Consider the following 18,653-nt stretch of genomic DNA (forward strand, 5'->3'; position numbering starts at 1 on the left):
TCCATTCTGTGGCTTTGTAAGATGGTCCCCCAGAGAGGCTGAAATTTTGGTTGAAGAAAGATTGACTGCTGCAGTTAGCTGCAGAGGTGCTGCAGTGAGGTGGAAGTGACTGCCCATAAGTAAATATTTTGTTGTGTTTGGAATTCTTCACCTCTTTGGAGAACAAAGAGTCTCATTATAAAATATCCAAAACTCCTCCCGAGCCAGTTTTCCTATGGAGCAAGCTCCTATTTATTTCCAGTCTGAAATTAATTCTCAAATACAAACACATGAATAGAAAATTAAAGTGATAACATATTTACAGTGAATGTGTGTATGAGGAGATGTCTGGTGTGCCAATGCTCTAGGGCAGACTGAGGTGGTCCTCTCTCTCAGACTGTCCCAGCTCCCACTCAGTCACTAGTTCTGAGGATACCTCTGTGAAGAGATGGTCCCAATCCCAGCTGACATCATCCTACCAAGAGGAAAAAGATTAAACATGCTGTAATGTTATTGGTGACTCCCAAACTAGTGGCTTGCTCTGAATGATGCCCCTGCCATGGAAGGCAAAGATTTTGTTGGCTAGGATAGGAACCCTAGTGAGAATGAAAGGTGAGTCCATGCTACAATTTAAAGATTCTGACAGAATGATTCATGTTCTCAAATACAGTAAAGGATACATTTTTGATATTGTTAAGCTTAGATACTCTCAGGCAGAGTACAAGGAGAAGCCATAGAAATCTTCCACCCTTTTACATGTCTACTTAAGCATCTGCAGTTCTGGGCTGCAGAAATGCTTTGTTTCAAGTCCCGAGCTCCTGCCTGTGCATTTGTACTGAGGTTCTTCTGTCCTGCTTTAAAACTGCCCTGTGCCCCAGCCCTAAATGCCGTCTGCCTGGTTCTTCTGTACCACTCTGGAGAACCACCTAGAGAGCACAGTGGCTACCAAGACTATACAACAGAGCACTGTTTCTGTGGGGATCTGTGGCAGTACCAGGCTCTTCACATGCTCCTTACTACCTCTTTAAGACTGAAGGAGGTAAATCACAGTGATGCCATAATCTCACACAGAGAAAAGACCTATAAACCTTTAAAATAATCTGCTGGGGAAATCAGACCTCCATCAGCTTTAACAAGCTTCTCTTCGCAGGCTCCTCCTCACATCTCTCTCCTCCATCGCACAAAAAAAAAAAAACTAACTTCAGAGTACAATCTGAGACATATAAGAAGCTTTTATCTTACTGGTGTTTCCAGAAAAGTCTCACCTCTCGTAGTTCATGTTCTGGAGCCAAAACTTTGGTGAGAAGCTTCAGGTCAACCTCGCCATCCTATGAAAACACACACAGTCATAGCTTTACAGACACAGAGAAAGCATCGTTTCACCAGAGATGGTGTTGCTAGAGATACAGACACAATATTTTGACCCATAAGTTATATAAGCCTTATCTAGAACAGCACCTCATACAAGGTACCTCATACAAGCAACAGATACTATATCCACACTGTCTGCAGACACTAAGAAACTAAGAGGAAAAGACTTGCAGGCAGACCAGAAGGTGTTTGGATCATTGGCTGTGTATTTTATGCAGCTGAGTATCACTGTCAAGGATGAAGGGGAACTGAAGGAGAGGGAGTTGCACTGGTCACCCCACAGCAACAACCACTTACCAGAGTCTGAAAGGCAGCAAACTTCATAAGATCTTTGTCCAGGTCATAGTAGGTCATCACTCGGTTCACCTGCACACTGCAACCAGATATAGGCAAAACACAAGCCTGGGTAAGTGTGGAATCACATCTGAGGAGAATGGTGGCTTGAACAGGAGTCTTGGGGACACCCATCTCAAATTCATCACCCAACATGGACACTTGAGGTCGGTGTCCACAGACAGAAGCACATCTCATTCAGCAAACAAACAGTCATTGACAAATCTGAGTGCTGGGTTGTACACGTGCATAAAAACAGGACGTGGAGCAAACAAGGACTTCTTTGGAGAAGCTGGCATGCCAGAGAGAAAATCCACAAACTAGATGAAAGGGCCAGAAAGAAAATAGAAAGGTAGTGAACATTCAAATATGCATACTCAGCACAAAACAGCCAAAATGACTCTCAAAGCTGGGAAGTAAAGCATTTCCTAAAAGCCTCGCCATACAAGCTATAGAACAGTAGGGACTTCAAAATTTCCATGTCTGAGCTGAGTAACAGCTATCATATACAATTTCTTAAAATGTAGGCTCCAAAGACAGTCAGGGGGTAGGAAAGCAATATACTGGCATGCCATGCTTCCCTTTGCAGGTTATGCAATGCTGAGAAGACCTGTATTAATTTATCTTCTGCTTATGTTTGCCCGTGAAAATTACTTGTCCTCTATTGCAGAGTGACTATGGATACAGGAAGAACAGATGGGATTATCCAAAAGAGAGAAAACAAATAAATGAACTCTGGTGAGAGAAAAAGTCATTTTTGATTCACTACTGTAAAGTGTCATTTAATTATATTAACAGCTATTTAATTACAATACCCACTCCACACTTGTAAGAGAGGCATCTGTGGTCAGGAGTAAGATATCCACCTCTCCAGACAAAGCTCAACAGAAATCCTAGGCCATGATCTTGGCCATAGGCCCAATAGGAGAAAGAAGAATTTCCTGATACTTTTAAGATAAAAGACCCCAAACTTTCTTTTCTTTTTTTTTTTTTTTTTTAACTGACTGGTCTCCTAAGAGCTAATCCCAAGACTACTGCGATAACACCTTCAAACAGGATTGCACTTTGCAAATTAACCAGGCACTTGAGTGAGAAGGATATCCTGTGGAGGGCAAAACAGTGTGTAAACAAAATGTTCGTGAAAATACGTGTGTACCAGAGGCATTCGTTACACATGCAACCTTAAATCAAGCAACTCATAACTTTTCTGTCAGATTTTGCAATATCAAATGTGTTGCTCTAATGTATTTTTTTGTATATAGAGAGAGAACATGCAGTAATTTCTATCTCTGTGTAGTAGGAAACAAGTTTCCCCTGTTCAGCCTGGAGCCCCACTGCCACAACACACAGCATCAATTGCTGCTGAATGGCACTGCCACCGACACCCACAGCACATGAGATAAAATGGAGTTTAATTTCACCAGCCATTTCGCACTGCAGATGAGAGCCTCCAGAGCACCTGGCAGTGCTTTTACCTGGGGGGAGCTGCCACTTGCATGGCCAGATCTTCCTCCTGGACTTCCTCCAAGTCGGGGATCACAGGAATGTCTGCAACAAGAGAAAGCAGCAGCTGTAAGTGGGAAGTGTTGTGCTCTCCTCTCACTAGAGACAAAGGCTCCCTTGCTTCACAGATATGAAACAGCCTGTCTCTTATTAGAGGAAAACATGAGGCAGTTATTTAGCAATGATTAAAAATATACCGTTTAATATTAAAAGAAGGTAATAAATGCTTGGAGTCAAAAGAAATCTGACAAGAGAAGCAGATTCAGGCTGGGTAGAACTCAATAGCCACGGACTGAATTTGAAGACAACCTTGAAGCTGAAAAAAGCTGGCTGCCTACCTGCCATCATCCTAAGACTGGCAATAACTTGCCTCCTATGAGATGCGTTATCGTTTGCTCAGCTCAGCCACCAGTTTCCTAGAATCAGTTAGAAATGAGACGTGAGACAGAAACTGGGAGAAGCCATGTGAACCTACATGTTGAAGGAGATGCTGGCTGGGACTCAGACTGTGCAGAGACCTGTGATCTTCATGATAATTGAGGAAGGAAGTGCTGGTGGTCCAGCTGATACAAAGCCTAGGGAAGATTCACCGAGTTGTAATGTCATAAATCTTTTATTTTTTTCCAGTGTGAATCGGGAATAGCTGATAAAGGTCACTAGATATTCCCAGCATGAGGACTATGTCTGCTCCACCAAAAAAGGATGCTAGAAACAAAAGAAGGATGGAGAGCAGGAAAAACTGGGTGCACAGTGAATCCTGCTAAAAGAGCAAGGCTCAGGGAACACTAGATGCTTTTTGGTCTGTCCTGTAAACATTTGGAGATAGAGAGGGCAAAAAAGGAGAGAGGAAGAAAAAGGAAAGTAACTGGAGGAGCAAAGGACAGAATACGCCAGCGCAGAGCTCCTTTCAAGACTGAAGGCTACTAAAGTTCTCCATGGTCCCTGAGCACTCAGACCGTGGAGATGCTGGTGGTCAGCTCTGCGAAGAGGTTTCCCTCACACACGGTGGGGACAAAGCTGGCCTCTCCAGCGCTGGGGCAGGCAGGCTGCTCCTGCCGCTGCCAGCAGCGTGGGGCCGTGTTACTGCCGGGCCACAGCAGGCGGCTGGGCCTGACTTTGCCCAGTTCTGCAGCCCAGGCTGAGATGAATATTCAGGAGCTGGAGAGACGTCCCCACCTGTGGCGCTCTGGGCAGGGTCTCGCTGAAGAGCCCCTTGTCCGGCCGCCTGTCAGAGCTCCGCAGGCTCTCAGCTGCCCTCTCCTGCCTGCCGTCCCCTCTTCATCCCCCAGGCTCGCTGGCCGCCGGGGTGGGAGGCAGCCGTGGCCCAGCTGCACGGGGCACGGGTCAGCCTGGGCTTCGTCGCGGCGGCCGTTCGGCGCCGGCCACACAGTGGGATTTCTCACTAATTGGCTGCCTGGTGGAGGGGCTGAGCGGGACAGCGGCTGCGGTGAGAGCCAGGCCGAGGCGAACGACGGTGACAGCTTGGACGATCTCAGCAGAGCTGTGCCTTCGAGCTCCCCAGCCACCCGAGGAACAGGTGCCTGCAAAGCGGCTTTCTGGCTACGGCGAACTTCCCAAAGACGTTTAAAGGAAAACTGCAGCAACAGGCCCGCAGGCTGTCCCTTAGATGGTACGTGCAAGAAATGCCTCGCCGGCGTGTCCCTGTGCCTTTGCAATAGGTCTGCCCCCCTCTGCATGTAGGGACATACCCAGCAGAAGCTGCTGTCCCGCCAGCTCTTTCCTGCAAGGGCTCCCAGCTCAGGATAAAATTTGTAACAAAATGCAATTACAGGATGAAAGTATCTCCATTGTCTGAGAGACTGACCTGTGGAAGAAGCTGCTCAGAGATAATGTGGGAGAAAGTCCCTGTATATAAGCAATAAAGACCAAGGAGGGTGCAGACCAGTGAGGCTGGCCCAAGGGAAGGAAGCAAGCACTATGCCTACATGCCCTGCTAGGGGCAGGCAAATGAGCATGGGAGTGAGAAACAGCCTAATCTCTCCAGATCTATTTCACCCCTTTCATCGGGAGACTGTGAAGGCTGCTCAGCAAACAAAAGTAAATGAAGAGCTACCTGGGAGCAGAGCTACCCTCAGCCACCAGGCAGCATTTCCTGTAAAAGGAGAGGGTCAGATCCTTATCCTCTTTTGGCAGCACAGCTGTGGAAGGTATTCACAGCAAACTGAATTTCTTCACTCAGTGCTCTTTTTGGGGTCCCTTCTTCCTGTTTTTTCCTTTTATTGATCTCTTTTTGAACTAGAGAAAACCGTAAAGTTAGTGTTCTGATCAGTGATGCACCCTCCATTTTTGCAGGTTCCTGAAGAGTCCTGGATGTGCCAGTGCTGACTTTATCTCATTGCCACTGAATTCCATGGAGAGATTCCCAAACTCTTTGCCCAGTATCCTCTACTCTGTATTACCAAAATGCAGGCAATCACATAGAAATTCTTTCCAAAAGAAATTCAAGGCTCCAATGTTTTATAGACTCTTTGAAAATACTACAGACAGAAAAAGTAGAAATGCTCTGGGGGCTCCTTCCAGCCCCTCCAACAAAGGCAACTGCACGATTGTTCTTACTGCAAAGTGCAGGCGATTTTGTCCATTTCTAGGCTGAGGTAATGCCCTTTAGGACTGTCAGAGACTGACAGGAAACAGAACAAAAACACGGCAAATTATAAGAAAATATCAGCTCCCTAAGCTAACTGCTATCAATAGCAAATCAGGCCTGAAATATCTGGGTCTTAATTTTACTTGTTACTCATAACTTCCCCTTCCCTCTGCCACACCTCCCTCTCCTTTCTCTCTCCTTACAGTTTGCAAAGTGTCTCCTTTCTCACTTTATTAGCAAGTAGACAACATTCCCCCTCAGTTGGTCTCCAGCCCCCTAATCACTCTTGTTACTCTTCTAAGGGTTTACATCTCTTTTCTTTTTTTTTTTTTTTCCAGTAAGCTTTTTCTGGTAACGCATTCAAGTCATGGCACTATGTCAACTGTACCACATGGGCTACAGTGCTGCAAGAATATAGGCATACTCTTTATTTTAATATTCCCATTAGGCGTAGTGAGACTACTTACATGTGATAGTAGTACCTGCAGAAATGTTCACGGGACCATGTTCTCCCAGTCTTGCAGTGCAGCATGCATACAGCTGGGAAAGGTTTTGGCTTTCTCCAAAAACAAGGCCCGTTACAAGCTCCCATTCTGTGTAATTTGCCCTGTGACCCACTGTTTTCCCTCCTGTTGAGTGCGTGGCTTTCAGCTCATTCTCCAGAACACTGACACGCCTGTGTTTCTGCTGTAGAATCTTACCACACAATTTACTGCCAGACTCCTGTGCCTGGATTCAGTCTCCATGTACGTAAGCTTTAGAAGTGATTCGACAACATACCTACATGTTAAGGAGCTGCCTGTGTGCAAAAGGGGACACCTTCACAGCTACCATGTCTCTGCAAGCAAGTGAACAAACGGCCTGGGCATTATGAAAACGAAGTGTTTTGAACATGAAAAGAAGGGATAGCTTCAAAACCTGGAAAGGAAAGGTGATTCTCTGCAGACTAGCTTAGGCTTTTATTTTTCCTTTTTCTTTCTGCACAATTTGGCTGCATTTGGAGAAGAGAGAAGACTCCATATCATTTTTGAACAACTATTTTTTATCAAAACTGTAGGCAAATCTCAGAAACCACATGAAAATCTTACAGCTCCAGCTTTTCTTCTCTCACTTTCACATTCTTTCCTGCAGACTTTGAAATCAGAACAAACTGATATGATAATAACAGTGAGAAACATTAAAATAAAGCTTGAGTTACTAGTAAAGAATTTAAAATAGGGAAACAAACTGGGTACAAACCACATTACTGACCTTGGTTTTCCAGCTGGCCTATGAGCCCTGTGCTATAGGGGAATGCTTCTTCCTATGCAGCCTCCCTCAGACGGTCTTCCCCAGACAGAACTGTGAATCCCCATTTCATATGGCAGATAACAGAGAGAATGCTCCTAAAAATAGCACTCAACTCCCCCTGAGTATCCTAATTTCATTTTAGTTGAAGGGAGGGGAGAACTGGTGGGCACACCTGCCAGGTAGTGCTTTAGAAGCAGAAGAGATGCGTATGCAATAGAAGGTGGAAGGGGTAACAGTGTGTACAGTGACCTTAGAGAGAAATGGATGAGGCTTCTCCTTATTGCTCAAAATGACTGGGAACACAATACAACAAAGCCTTCCCCCACAGATTTCTCAGCCCAAAAATAAACAAGATATTAGCTTCAGAAACAGCTCATGGTAGAGATGTAAAATACTGAGCACCAAATGCTGGATGACCATTGCAGACTCCCCTCTGTCCCCTAGATGATGTTGAACAAGAGTAAACTGTCAAGAAATGAAACCAAAATCAGTGCATCCACAAAGAGTTATGGTGGGGTAGGAGACACCAGGACCAATTATTGGCTAACAGGGGAGCTGTAATATACTGTCTTCAAACATCTAAATCCCAGGGTATAATTAAAAGTAGTATTTTTATTACAATAGCTAGACTGAGGTAGATCTTACCCAAAAACTTCATGGCTAAGTTATGGCGAGACATTAATAGCATAAGGCAGAAGTATACAAATGGAAGGAGGAAAAGATGGAGGGGAAAAGTGAGGGTGATCCACGCTGCAAATGGGTAGCGAAACAATAAACAAGGAATAGCCATTTTTAAAGTCACACACAAAGCAGGGCTCTGTGTGTTCATGCTAGAGCGCATGCAGTGCCAACACCATCACCTTTTTGCCCCTTAGCAAACGACTTACTGACAGCTGAGGACAACAACGGCAGAAAGTGATGAGCAGGAGAAGGAAGAGCCTGTACCACCCTACAGCCCAGTTGCTCCTGCAGGTTGTGGAGTTGCACTTCCCCTCCCAGGTTGAGCTGATTTTTGGTTTAGTAGCAACACCTGCAGGCTGGGTCCCTCAAAGTGCTGCAAGCTCACGGTAAGATCTGGTCCTAGCCCCACAGAACCGAATTCTTTGTTAGAGACAAAGTGGGGACAGACGGAATCTGTTCAAGGTCAGGCAATAAATCGGTGTAAAAAGCATGTCCCGGGTCAGGCCTGCAGTTATTCAGCTGTGTGGCTGCCACTTACTTGCTCACCGAGCTGCTTTAAGAGTCACCTGAGCCAAAACCCTGACACACCTCAAAATGCCTCCAAAAGAATGCCTCCATTGCACTTCGTCTGATCCACTTCTTCCAGCCGTGTGAGTCTTCCAGAGGCCAGCTCAGAGCAGGCGTTCCTGCAGCCGGGACTGAGCTGTCCTCTCTGTCTGCACATTGCCACCTCCAGAGAACAAAAAGGGCAGCGGCTTCTGGAGCTGGCAGTCCCCTGCCGCTAAGCAGGCATGAGAATGAAACTATAGTTTAAGTTACTTGCTCCTAAAATGTAAAAACGAGATAATTACAATATCTCTGCTGCTGCAAAACTTTGTTTTACTGAACGCTGTTACCTTCTGCATCACGTTTGGGGAATTTTAAACAGGCAAATGGAAGAAGGTCTGATTGAAGATGAAGTTAAGTGAAAGAAATTGGTCTCATTTAGCACATGACAGGATTCATCTGTGTTCTCAAGTCCACTGAGGTAGCATCATGGGCGTTTCATATTCATGAGCTGCTGCGACACTGTGTCCCCTCATTTACAAAGCACCGTGTTCAGCAAATTCTGTCCCTGTGGACACTCCGTGCATTTCATGGTCTTGTCAGAGAGACATCAAACACTTCAGTAACCAAATACCAGAAAATGGCTTTAATTAGCGCATCTCAATGCAATAAATAATTTTTCTCTCTAAGTGGAAAAATGGAGAATTTAAAAAAAAAAAGGATTTTTTTAAAGAAAAAAGTGGAAAGCAACAGGCAAAAAAAATCTTCAAAAAAACATAAGGAACAAGGGACACATACAGCTTCTGCTGAACACACAAACAAGCTTTAAGCCTCTTGGAAGCTTTCTCAAGAGAGCAGCAGGCAAATGGAGAGGATAAAGAATACATCTTTGGACGCTGGGACATTAATTTCATAGGGATACCTTTCCCTGATTGAAACTGCCCTAGCAGCGAGCTGATACTGAATGGTGTACGTGCCTGATCAGCCAGCAGGGAGATGAAAACAGCAGGGTAAAAAAGCAGGCGGTACCACAGCTGCCACGGCGCTGCCTTAAAAGCTGAGACAAGCAGAGGATAACCTGACTGTCCCATGCCCCAGAACACCCTTTTGAGAAGAGAACGGTAACAGCACAACCTAGGCAGCTGAAGGGAAAAGTCACCCAGTGGGCAGTTGTCAGGGGATTCACAGGACGTATGTGGGTCATGCAGTAGATGCAGTGATGACCCTCCAGCCTTGCCTTACAGAGGCATCAGACAAAATCATTTTTAATTCAGCCACAACGCTCTGAGGATATTGCTAGCTAGATGGAGGACTGCCTGGGAGGTCGGGTGGTTCACTGAGACATCCGACTTGCTTTGATAAAGCGCCTTGCTTTCTCAGACTGCTCAGCATAATATGACTTCTGCCTCATGTGACACTTTGCTGGGACAGGTTTCAGGCACATTTGCTACCACCACAAAGCCTCTGCTCGGTTTCAGCCCCTGGGAAGCATGAAGAGAGATGCAGAGATACACTGCTGCAATGCCAGGAGCAAACCGAGGAATGGTTCGCTGCAATGCAAACCAAGGAGCCGTGGCAGATGAGTCCCTGAGCTCTGTGCTGGGCTTCAACAGGCAGTAGCCTGTGCTGTATTGTGCAAGAAGACCAGGCACTGGCAGCTTTAAAAGACGAGGAACCTCTTAATGCACAGGTTTTTCACCAGCCGCATAGGACAGACGGAGTGGAGGCCAGGCTCAGGACCCAGAGTCCAACATATTCCTGAGGTTATCTGCAGTGGCCAGACACCTCCTAGCCTTACCAACAGCCCACTGACAGAGTACTGACCCTGCCCTCCTTTCCAGTAACATCTGCTTTCCTCTTTTCAAAGCTGTTCCCAGCTCCTTTGCAGTATTCCCCCGCTGGAACACACTTAGGAGGTAGTGGGGCAGCAGATGAGAAGGCATGAGGTACCGAGGGAGGGTCTGGTGAACTCAGGAGCACAAAATCCTCCCCAATAACACTGGAGATGAGTGATTTTGTGTTAGAGCATTAGTGTGGCAGAGAAAGAACCTTCTCAAATGCTCCCGTGGAAGTACGTTCAGGAGCAGCCGTATCTGATTCTATTTCATCCTCTTCATGTAACGCTGGAAAAACAAGACAAACTACATTTCTTTTATGCTAAATCCTTAGTTTTTTTTTATTTTTTCTTATATATATTTATTAAAAAATGCCTCTTTGATCGGCAGCACCCATGACATTTCCACATCCAGCAACTCCTCAGAAGCCTCCCTCCCTCCACACAAGGCCACCGCTGCTGACAGCCAGCTGGGTTTGATCAGAGCCACTCAGAATCGGATTTTCATAAGACAGATGAGGAATCTTACTGCTGCTCTCTCTCATATCAGATGAGAAACTAAGGGGGAGGGGGAACGGGTCCTGAGGGAACGACACGACAATCAAGGGCTACGCGGTTCTCTCTCTGTCCCTCCACTGCTGCAATTTTCAAAGAAGTTTGCCTTAGGCAGTTTTAAATGATGGTGTCTCAATTCTGTAATCATCTTTCAAGAGCTTTTTCTTAAAGGGTGTTGTAGGTAAACCTAGTCCATCAACTACACTTATGGACTCAGCAATCACAGGACCAATATGGCTCTGTATCTACCATGTCGCAGAATTTAGTCGTGGAAGATGCTCACCCAGACCATCTTTATCAGCCCCAAACAAGCTGTGCTTGCTCCCTTGCAATTAAACTGCCCACTGCCCCCTGACAAGTGGTTAGCCACTCCAAACAGCACTTCAGCCACATCCCTTGGGATATGTTATCTGCTCCACCCCATCCACTGTGCCTGCCAAGGCAGAGACTTCCTCGAACACCAGAGGCTCTAGATCCCAATGTTGTCAGCAGTCCCTGGAGGAGTTCAGGCTGGCCTGGACCAGCAGCAGAGGGGAAACCTTCAGGTTGGTCTGAGTTTGCCCTTCACTGCCCTTGCACAGAGATTCGGGGCAGTGCTGTAAGGGAGCAGCCAAGGGGAGCAGCCGGTGTGCTGACAGCGCCACACACAGAGTCACAGTGCAGAATCCAAGAAACTCAGCAGTTTCTGTCACCCTGCCCCAGGCTCCTCTCAGCCCACTCACACAACGTCCCAAACATCTTGCTTTCCTCTCGGTCTCCATTGCACTGATGCACAGTGCTTTGAGTCCATTTAGCTCTGCTCAAACTGTTCCCAGTGCTGTCTCCTGAGCCTCTGAAGCTCCCACTCACCATCTCCCTGACAGTTCCTGCAGTTCCTCTTACCCTTCTGCCTAATGCTTGGCCAGTAGAGCTGCTTTCTCCGTCACAAACTCCTTGCAGTCACAGTCCCTGGAATCCACCAGCACTTGGTGCATTCTGTAAAAACAGCAGCTCTCCGGGGAAGCAACCAGCAAACTTTGTCAGGAATGATGCAGGCAGCAATAACCCACACCATGCTCTTACTCTCAGCTCTGTTTGGAGCAATTTCATCATTGGTGCATATCTGCATGCAGTTCATGAGGTGTTTGGTATTTTATGGCTCTATTTATTCCAAGTGCCAGATATCCCGTGAGGGCTGCCTCCCACCTGACAGGCAGATGTCACACCCCAGGAGGATGCAGGGACCATGGCATGTGCCCATTTCTTTCTCTCTCTCTCTTTCTCTTTCTTTCCTTTTTTTTTTTTTCATTCTGTTCAAATGCAAAGGAGCTACTGCCACATGCTAGAAGGGTAAGAAGTCCTTCTAAAAGTTGACATTGTATAGAGAGGTCTCACCGTTAGCTCTGCTTCCTTGAGGAGGCTTCCCAGCAGGCAGGAAGGGGTTTTGCCTTGAGGGCACAGATCTAGTGACTGTCCCCCTGCAGCTTTCCTCACCTGCAGGTCAGGTTCAGGTTGTCTGCATAGCATAGTCAGGCTTTCATTTCAATCAGCTCTCTCATTCACACACACTATCTGCTTTAAAATAACAAGCCGTTGTTCCCGCAGACAGAGAATCGCACGTGTCACAGCCCAGTCCTCCAAGGGAAGCCCTGTACTAGGAGCTGTGCATCCCCCGAGTAACAGACAGAAAAGGGGAAGGGACTGCTGAAGACGGGGAAACAGTCTGTGCAGGAAGGAGAGCTTGCAGAGAGGTGCCGATCTTAGCTAACAAGCCCCCACTGCAGTGCTGAGGGGAAAAGTCCAAGGGCAATGTATTGAAGATACAGGCGTTGGGGGAGTGCAACCCAGCAGTGCAGAACAGGTGGACGTGAAAGGAACAAAGGGGAAGCTTTTAGCCAGCATGATGAAGTAGTTTGCTGGTGGAGAGGCAGAGAAAAATGCCAATACTTCTCACCCCAACAGGAAACAGCCCGTTGTAGCTGCATGTCAGAATGAGACACACAAACCGAGTAAAGCCAAATGAAATACCCAAGCAAAGCAGAAGCAGAGACTCTACTGTCCTGCTGGAGAAAGGAGCAAATTGAGGGGAAAGCCCTTCAACGTGAACTCAATTGTCTGTTCTCCCACTTTATGACAAAGAACAGTCTGTACTGGGGAGAAGCAGATCTTGAATGCTGCAGGAAAGGAAATAGCATTCTGCAGATAGCACTTCTTAAACTCTGCTGATAGTCTCCCATCTCCCATCTCATGCAGTTTCCCTGCTGCGCAGCGCTCAGTCACTGCTGCCCATTTTCCCTGTTGACATGGACAGAAAATTGAGCAATTACCCTTAAACTCCTCTCTCTCAGATTGCCCAGATTGCTACATACATAGCATTAAGCCCCCAATTGCCCCTGGCCAAAAGTGACTCAACGTGGCCTGTCCTCTAGGAATTAAACACCTTTTTGTTGCTTATGAAGGTTTATTATTCCTCAAGTTGTGCTGCATTAAATCCTGTTAAAGCAGGAGCCCATGGTGCCGAGGAGCTGGGCCCCACCATGCCAGGGTTCAGTTGGACACATATCAGCCTAGCAAAAATACGTTATCCATTTTCTATGCCTATGTACTAACAGGTCCCAGTGTCTGTTCAGGAGGATGGGCACTGAGCTCAGAGCAGGTGCTGTAGGAAACCCAAACACCCGTCAACTAGACACACCAGAACTGTTGCTGGAGAGACACTGCACTTTTTCAAATCAGTCTTTCCAGCTTGGAGTTTTACAGGAGCAAATGGTGCTTTTAGTAAAACACATTTATTTGCTTCCTATAAACTCAAAACTGGCTCCTTTTTAAAATGGCTCTCTTGGCCTGGATAAGAAGAATTCCTATATGAATTCCTATCTTCCCATATGAAGAAAAAATATGGATTAAAGAAAATGAATTCTGAGCAAAGCCTGAGCCAAGGTACTTACTTCACTTGCAGGATTTTGACAGTCTGTATTGTGCATTATGGATAACTTGCACCTTCTGGGTTTCTCTGTGCACCTGCAAGGAATGGCTAGAACTGCATATGGTTCCATGCGTGTCCCTGTCTGGACCACCCGCTTACGACCTTCCAGGTTATTTGGTCTTTCCCCAGCCTTCCCACAGTCTGTGAAGCAACTGTCCTCTCCCAAAATCCCATGGAGATGAGTAATCAGATGCTATTTCATGCACAGTACGAATGGTAGTGAGAGAATTCTAGTTTTACTTCTGAAACTACAAGGCATAATAAAACCTAGTCTCCACTTGGCTGTGTGACCTTCCCTCCGTTCTCCACATGCCGAACCGTAGGCTCTGTCCAGGGCCTATGCTTTTTTAATGCTTCCTCCAACAGACTCCAAATTCTGAGCCTCTGGTCATTAGTGCCATACAAATGATCACAACTGAGCACACTTCAGATACATAAGGCTATCTTTTTAAATGCACACAGTTTTGTCTTTCATTCTTTCAATAAAAAGGTTGGATGGGGGACAAGCAATGTTAATGGAACGGTAGAGCTAACCTTTCTAACAGGTTAAAGGAAGGCAGTCCAAACGTCTTGGTTGACAGCAGCAATCAGCAGGCAACCACACCTGTTCCTATTAAGGCGTACAACCTAACACATTATGCAGCACAAAATAACCATGACCCATCCTTGAGGACCCCCACACCAGGAAGGTCTGTGTGAAGGCAGGCCTATATGGCTCAATTTACAGCACAACTGCGCAGTGCTGCTCCCTGCCTTCTACACTGGGCAGTTATTTATATCTCTCAGCTTATTCACAAAATTAATTTTAATTAGGTTCTGGAGTTTGTTTGTACGTCAGTTTTCTTGACTGCAATTATTGACTGCCCACACAGAGAGCAGTTCTCCCAGAATTAGCCTGTTTGCACTACCTGTAGAAATAGGACCACAAGCATGCAATGCACTGATCATTTAGAGATTTTCCATATGGAAATTAGATCTACAACCCAGCGTACCTGACTGTACTGGAAACTGCCTGGGTAGGAACCACAGCAAGATTAGCAGGATCCTTCTAACACATACATATAATCTAAAAATGAATTCTGATTAGCAAACAATCCAAAATCAACTATTAACCATAGGTTAGGTAGAGATAAATAAGTGTATTATGACTTACCATGTCTTCATAGCACATTCTGTATCAATTCTACTCTGTACTTATTACCCGAGGTGTGGGAGCACTAAAAGTCACATGCTGCTAACATATGGCAAGCGTTTTTACACTTAGTTAGCAAAGAAAGTTGTACTCTGAATATAAGCCCAAGTTTCAGTGAGAAGGACAGCACATATGCAAACAGTCAAATAGCTATTTGGAACAGACTATCAGCCTCAGTGATGTATGCTGAAGCCTATGAAGCCCAAGAAACTTCCCAGAGGGGAAATTAAGTCTATTCTGAAGATGCCAGTGCTGTAAAGGTGCCACTTCTGGCAGTCATATGTTGTAATGCTTAATTTGTCTGGAAGACCCAAATAAGCCTTCTACTCAGTCTCATTAACCATACTGATGTCTGATCCTTTGTGACTCCTACTAATTCTTCAAACACTTGAAGATATTTTACAGATGCAACGTTTTATACACAGTATAAAATTCTTAGCCCTTGAAAATTTAGGAACCTCCTAGAGACTTCAAAGAATTTCTATGTCCGTAGTCTTATAGTACTTCATACTGTGGATTTTTCCTGAGCATTTTCTTGGTTTATCCAGTGCTAGAAGAGTAAGTGGTATAAACTATAAAGAAAACTAGTGCTAAGTCAGGAGTCCAGTAGATTACACAGCAGCCTGTAGAGGGATGGGGTGGGATAACCTACCAGTACATATGTTTAGCTTCTGACCTCAGATATTGCATTTGGCAAGTGGATTCTTTAAATGAAGAATTCTGTCATGACAGAGGCCCCAAGAGAACTGTGCAGGCACTCGTCCTGACTGGCACAAGACTGGGGTGTTATCATAAAACACAAGAGGGACTTTAAGTAGAGCCTGCTCTCACCTGAACTAGGGGACAGTAGTGCTTTCTATCCCTGCTCTTACCCTTTTATTGGTCTTTTAGCTCTCTTCTTACCCCAGTGCACTATTCTCCATATGGAGGCAATCACAGAGAAAAGTGTCCCCTTGATGCTTTCCTTCTTCCCCAAGGCTTTTTGTTATTCTGTTTTAATGAAGAGCCAGACTTAGACTGCAGGCTCACTTCCTCCTCCTCCTCTCTATCTCCTTTGCTCTCTCTCCCCATTTCAGCAGCTGGGAAACTTAAGCAGCTACCACATTTGTTTCCCTCCAGGGTGGTTCATTCCCTTGCCATTTCTAACCAGATGTCTCTGCTCACTTTACTGGAGAACCCCCAGACATGCATGAAGGCAATTCTTGCAGTCAAGTAGGTAATACCTTACCTCCTCCATCACTTGATACCTCCAGGCTCTGCTGTCTGAGACGATGGCTGCAGCAAAACACAAGAAGGAAATAAATAATTTCAAATGCAAGGTCAGAAAAGCATCCTGTGTCCCCTTTTTCCCCACAAGCCTTGTACCTGAGACAAACCCCTAGGTTATTACACATGGCTTAGACAGCAGTGGCTGGGGTGAATCTGCTGGGAAAGCAGACGCTTCTCCCTCTTTCCATTATATGGGAGTGACAGAGCCGTCACCTTACTCCACACCCAGGGAACTACAGAGTGACCAGTCCTGACCCATACTGGGACACAAGACATGAATTCATGCCAGGTTCTGCATCCTTCCCATGTTCCAGATCTTGGTGTACATGAATTTAGAGTTGCATGCCCCTTCTCCATGAAAACAGATATAACGCTGTAAAAGAAGTCCTAGCAACAAGAGGAACTTACTCTTCTACTTCTTCCGCACGCTTTTTTCCTGACCTGTAAGACAAGGAAATGCTTATGTTTAGAAAAGGCTAGAAAAACTTACAAAAAAGCACACCTTTCCCTATATCACTCTTAATGTGCAAAACAGTTCCTGCACCTGGGTCTGATATCACACAACGCTCCTTTAAAAAGTAGTTCTGAGTAACCACTGAACCAAAGTCCCTGAATGCATCAGGTTAAAGCTGAAACATTTAGATCCCAAAGACAGACAGACACAGGTACAGTGAGAGCAACACACACTGTTTTTTTGTTGTCTTTTTTTTTTTTTTTTAGTTTCTCAGATCCTTTTTCATCCTCTCTGCCATCAGCTGTGGGTAAAGCTTGCCTTACCTGAGTACAGAGGTTGGCACATTAGGAGTGAAGAAAAATACATACTTTGTCTACCTACCCCTGAGAGATCGGCAGGTTCTTCCTGCCCCTGGTTGTGCTTTAAGATTATCTGGTTGCCTTTGCAGGTTAGGAGCCCTACTTGAGCCGGCCAAGTTCAGGTCAGACACGCTGTCGCTGCAGTAAATCAGGGTTGATCCAGCTGAGTTAACAGGAGTTCATAATAATAACGTTGAGGGGGGGAGGCACTGGCAAATGGCAGCTCCCTTGCTCTCCACCCCAGCAAGCCCAGAAGTAATTCAGTTCCGATTAGGAACGCTTGTTCAATATTCAAAATGTAAAACATGGAGGTTGCTGAACCAGCACTTTGAAAAGTTAATTAAATGCCAGGTTTCTTTTTAGCAGATACTCCATCACTCGCTGATTGCTTTGGCCATTTTGCAGAGTGAAGTTTCATCTCTATGTGTTGGGAATAAATATTCTCCCCTCCCTTAAGTCAGGGCACCATGACAAGGGATACATGGGGCTCTCCCCTACCACATGCACTGTCCCAAGACACACCAAGATGCAAGAGAAGCTGCTTCATTGCCTTGCACAGCTCCTTTCAAAGCAGTTGCGTGATATGGGGCAGACTTTTTATCAGTTCTCTGTTCTAGCAGGCCACCATCCTCATCTAGTTCTCCTGTGAACAGTCTGCTCTTGTAAGAGCAAGGAGCAGGACACAGAGAATATCTAGCTATGAGAAGGAGAAAGCCCCTTGTCTCCACTGCTCTCCTTGGAGCTTGCAGTCTGTGAGAAGCTAAAAATGAGACCAAATCAGTGATCTGAGCTCTATAACATCCACTGCTATGATCAGAACTGCAGCCATATAAGTGACATCTGCACCCAAGCTTTCAGCTACATTTGCACCCTTCTGTTCATGCCAAGGCAGAAGTACAATGGAGTTGGGGAATTCAGGAGCGTTCTTTCAGTGAGAAGCAATTGTCCAGTTGCATCCTTTTCCCCAGTTTTGTGAAGCCCCTGATACTATGGAGACAGGAAGGAATGGCTCTAGAGAGCCCACTGCCAGCTCATGCTGGTGGATGGTATCTGAAAAGACAGATATGAAAAGATGATGCAAGATTTATCTTCTCTCTCCCCCTTCTGCCTTCACAGAACTGCTTCCCACACCCTGTCTTCAGACCCTTGCCCTCACAGTGGGATCATTTCCTGGAGGTTCAATCTAGCCTCTTCTTAGCATGATCCCATACTCTTGATAATTGTCCAGCCCCAAATAACCCTTTTCTTTCCATCAGTACTCACACTTCTTACATCCTTGCTCATTGCCTGTCCCCAGGCAAGAGTGCAACACTCCAGATGCTTCTACTTCCCAGGAGAGGGCCTTGCTATCCCCGTAAGCAATTTCTGTTTCTTTTTCCTGAGCTCCCTGTCATGGCAGAAATCCAGGTGGCCCAATGGGAAGGCAGTTGTAAGTTAGTCCTAGAGGCAGAGACTATTACGCTCATTCTCAGACTTAAAACGTTCCCAGCTTTTCCTGGTTATGTTAGAAAAGGATTCATCGAGGGCAATAGGCAAACATACACAGTGAGAATTCACTTTACTGTTCTAGATGACTCCAAATCTGGGCAGCTTTGCTGCAGGTCCCAATGCCCTTGCTCAGGTTCAATCTTCTGCCCTCACTCACATTTTCATATTTTGTACAATACACTCAGACTTCTACACAATTCTAGAATAGTGTAGTTTCAGCATTTCC

General features: G+C 45.8%; 1 protein-coding gene across 2 annotated transcripts in view; it reads right to left on the reverse strand.

Moving 5' to 3' along the window:
• Nucleotides 1-204: 204 nt before the first annotated feature.
• IFT43 (intraflagellar transport 43) overlaps nt 205-18,653 on the reverse strand; it is a 45,086-nt gene continuing 26,637 nt past the window's right edge. For both annotated transcript variants that reach the window (XM_040560528.1, XM_040560527.1), the window contains 6 exons: nt 16,535-16,567; nt 16,086-16,132; nt 3,159-3,231; nt 1,648-1,723; nt 1,245-1,307; nt 205-454 (listed from right to left, as the gene is read on the reverse strand). In XM_040560528.1, the coding sequence (XP_040416462.1) occupies nt 344-454; nt 1,245-1,307; nt 1,648-1,723; nt 3,159-3,231; nt 16,086-16,132; nt 16,535-16,567 (403 nt within the window). In that variant the 3' untranslated portion in view covers nt 205-343. The remainder of the gene's footprint in view (nt 455-1,244; nt 1,308-1,647; nt 1,724-3,158; nt 3,232-16,085; nt 16,133-16,534; nt 16,568-18,653) is intronic.

This window comes from Cygnus olor, chromosome 5 (assembly GCF_009769625.2).
Source record: "Cygnus olor isolate bCygOlo1 chromosome 5, bCygOlo1.pri.v2, whole genome shotgun sequence".
NCBI lineage: Eukaryota > Metazoa > Chordata > Aves > Anseriformes > Anatidae > Cygnus > Cygnus olor.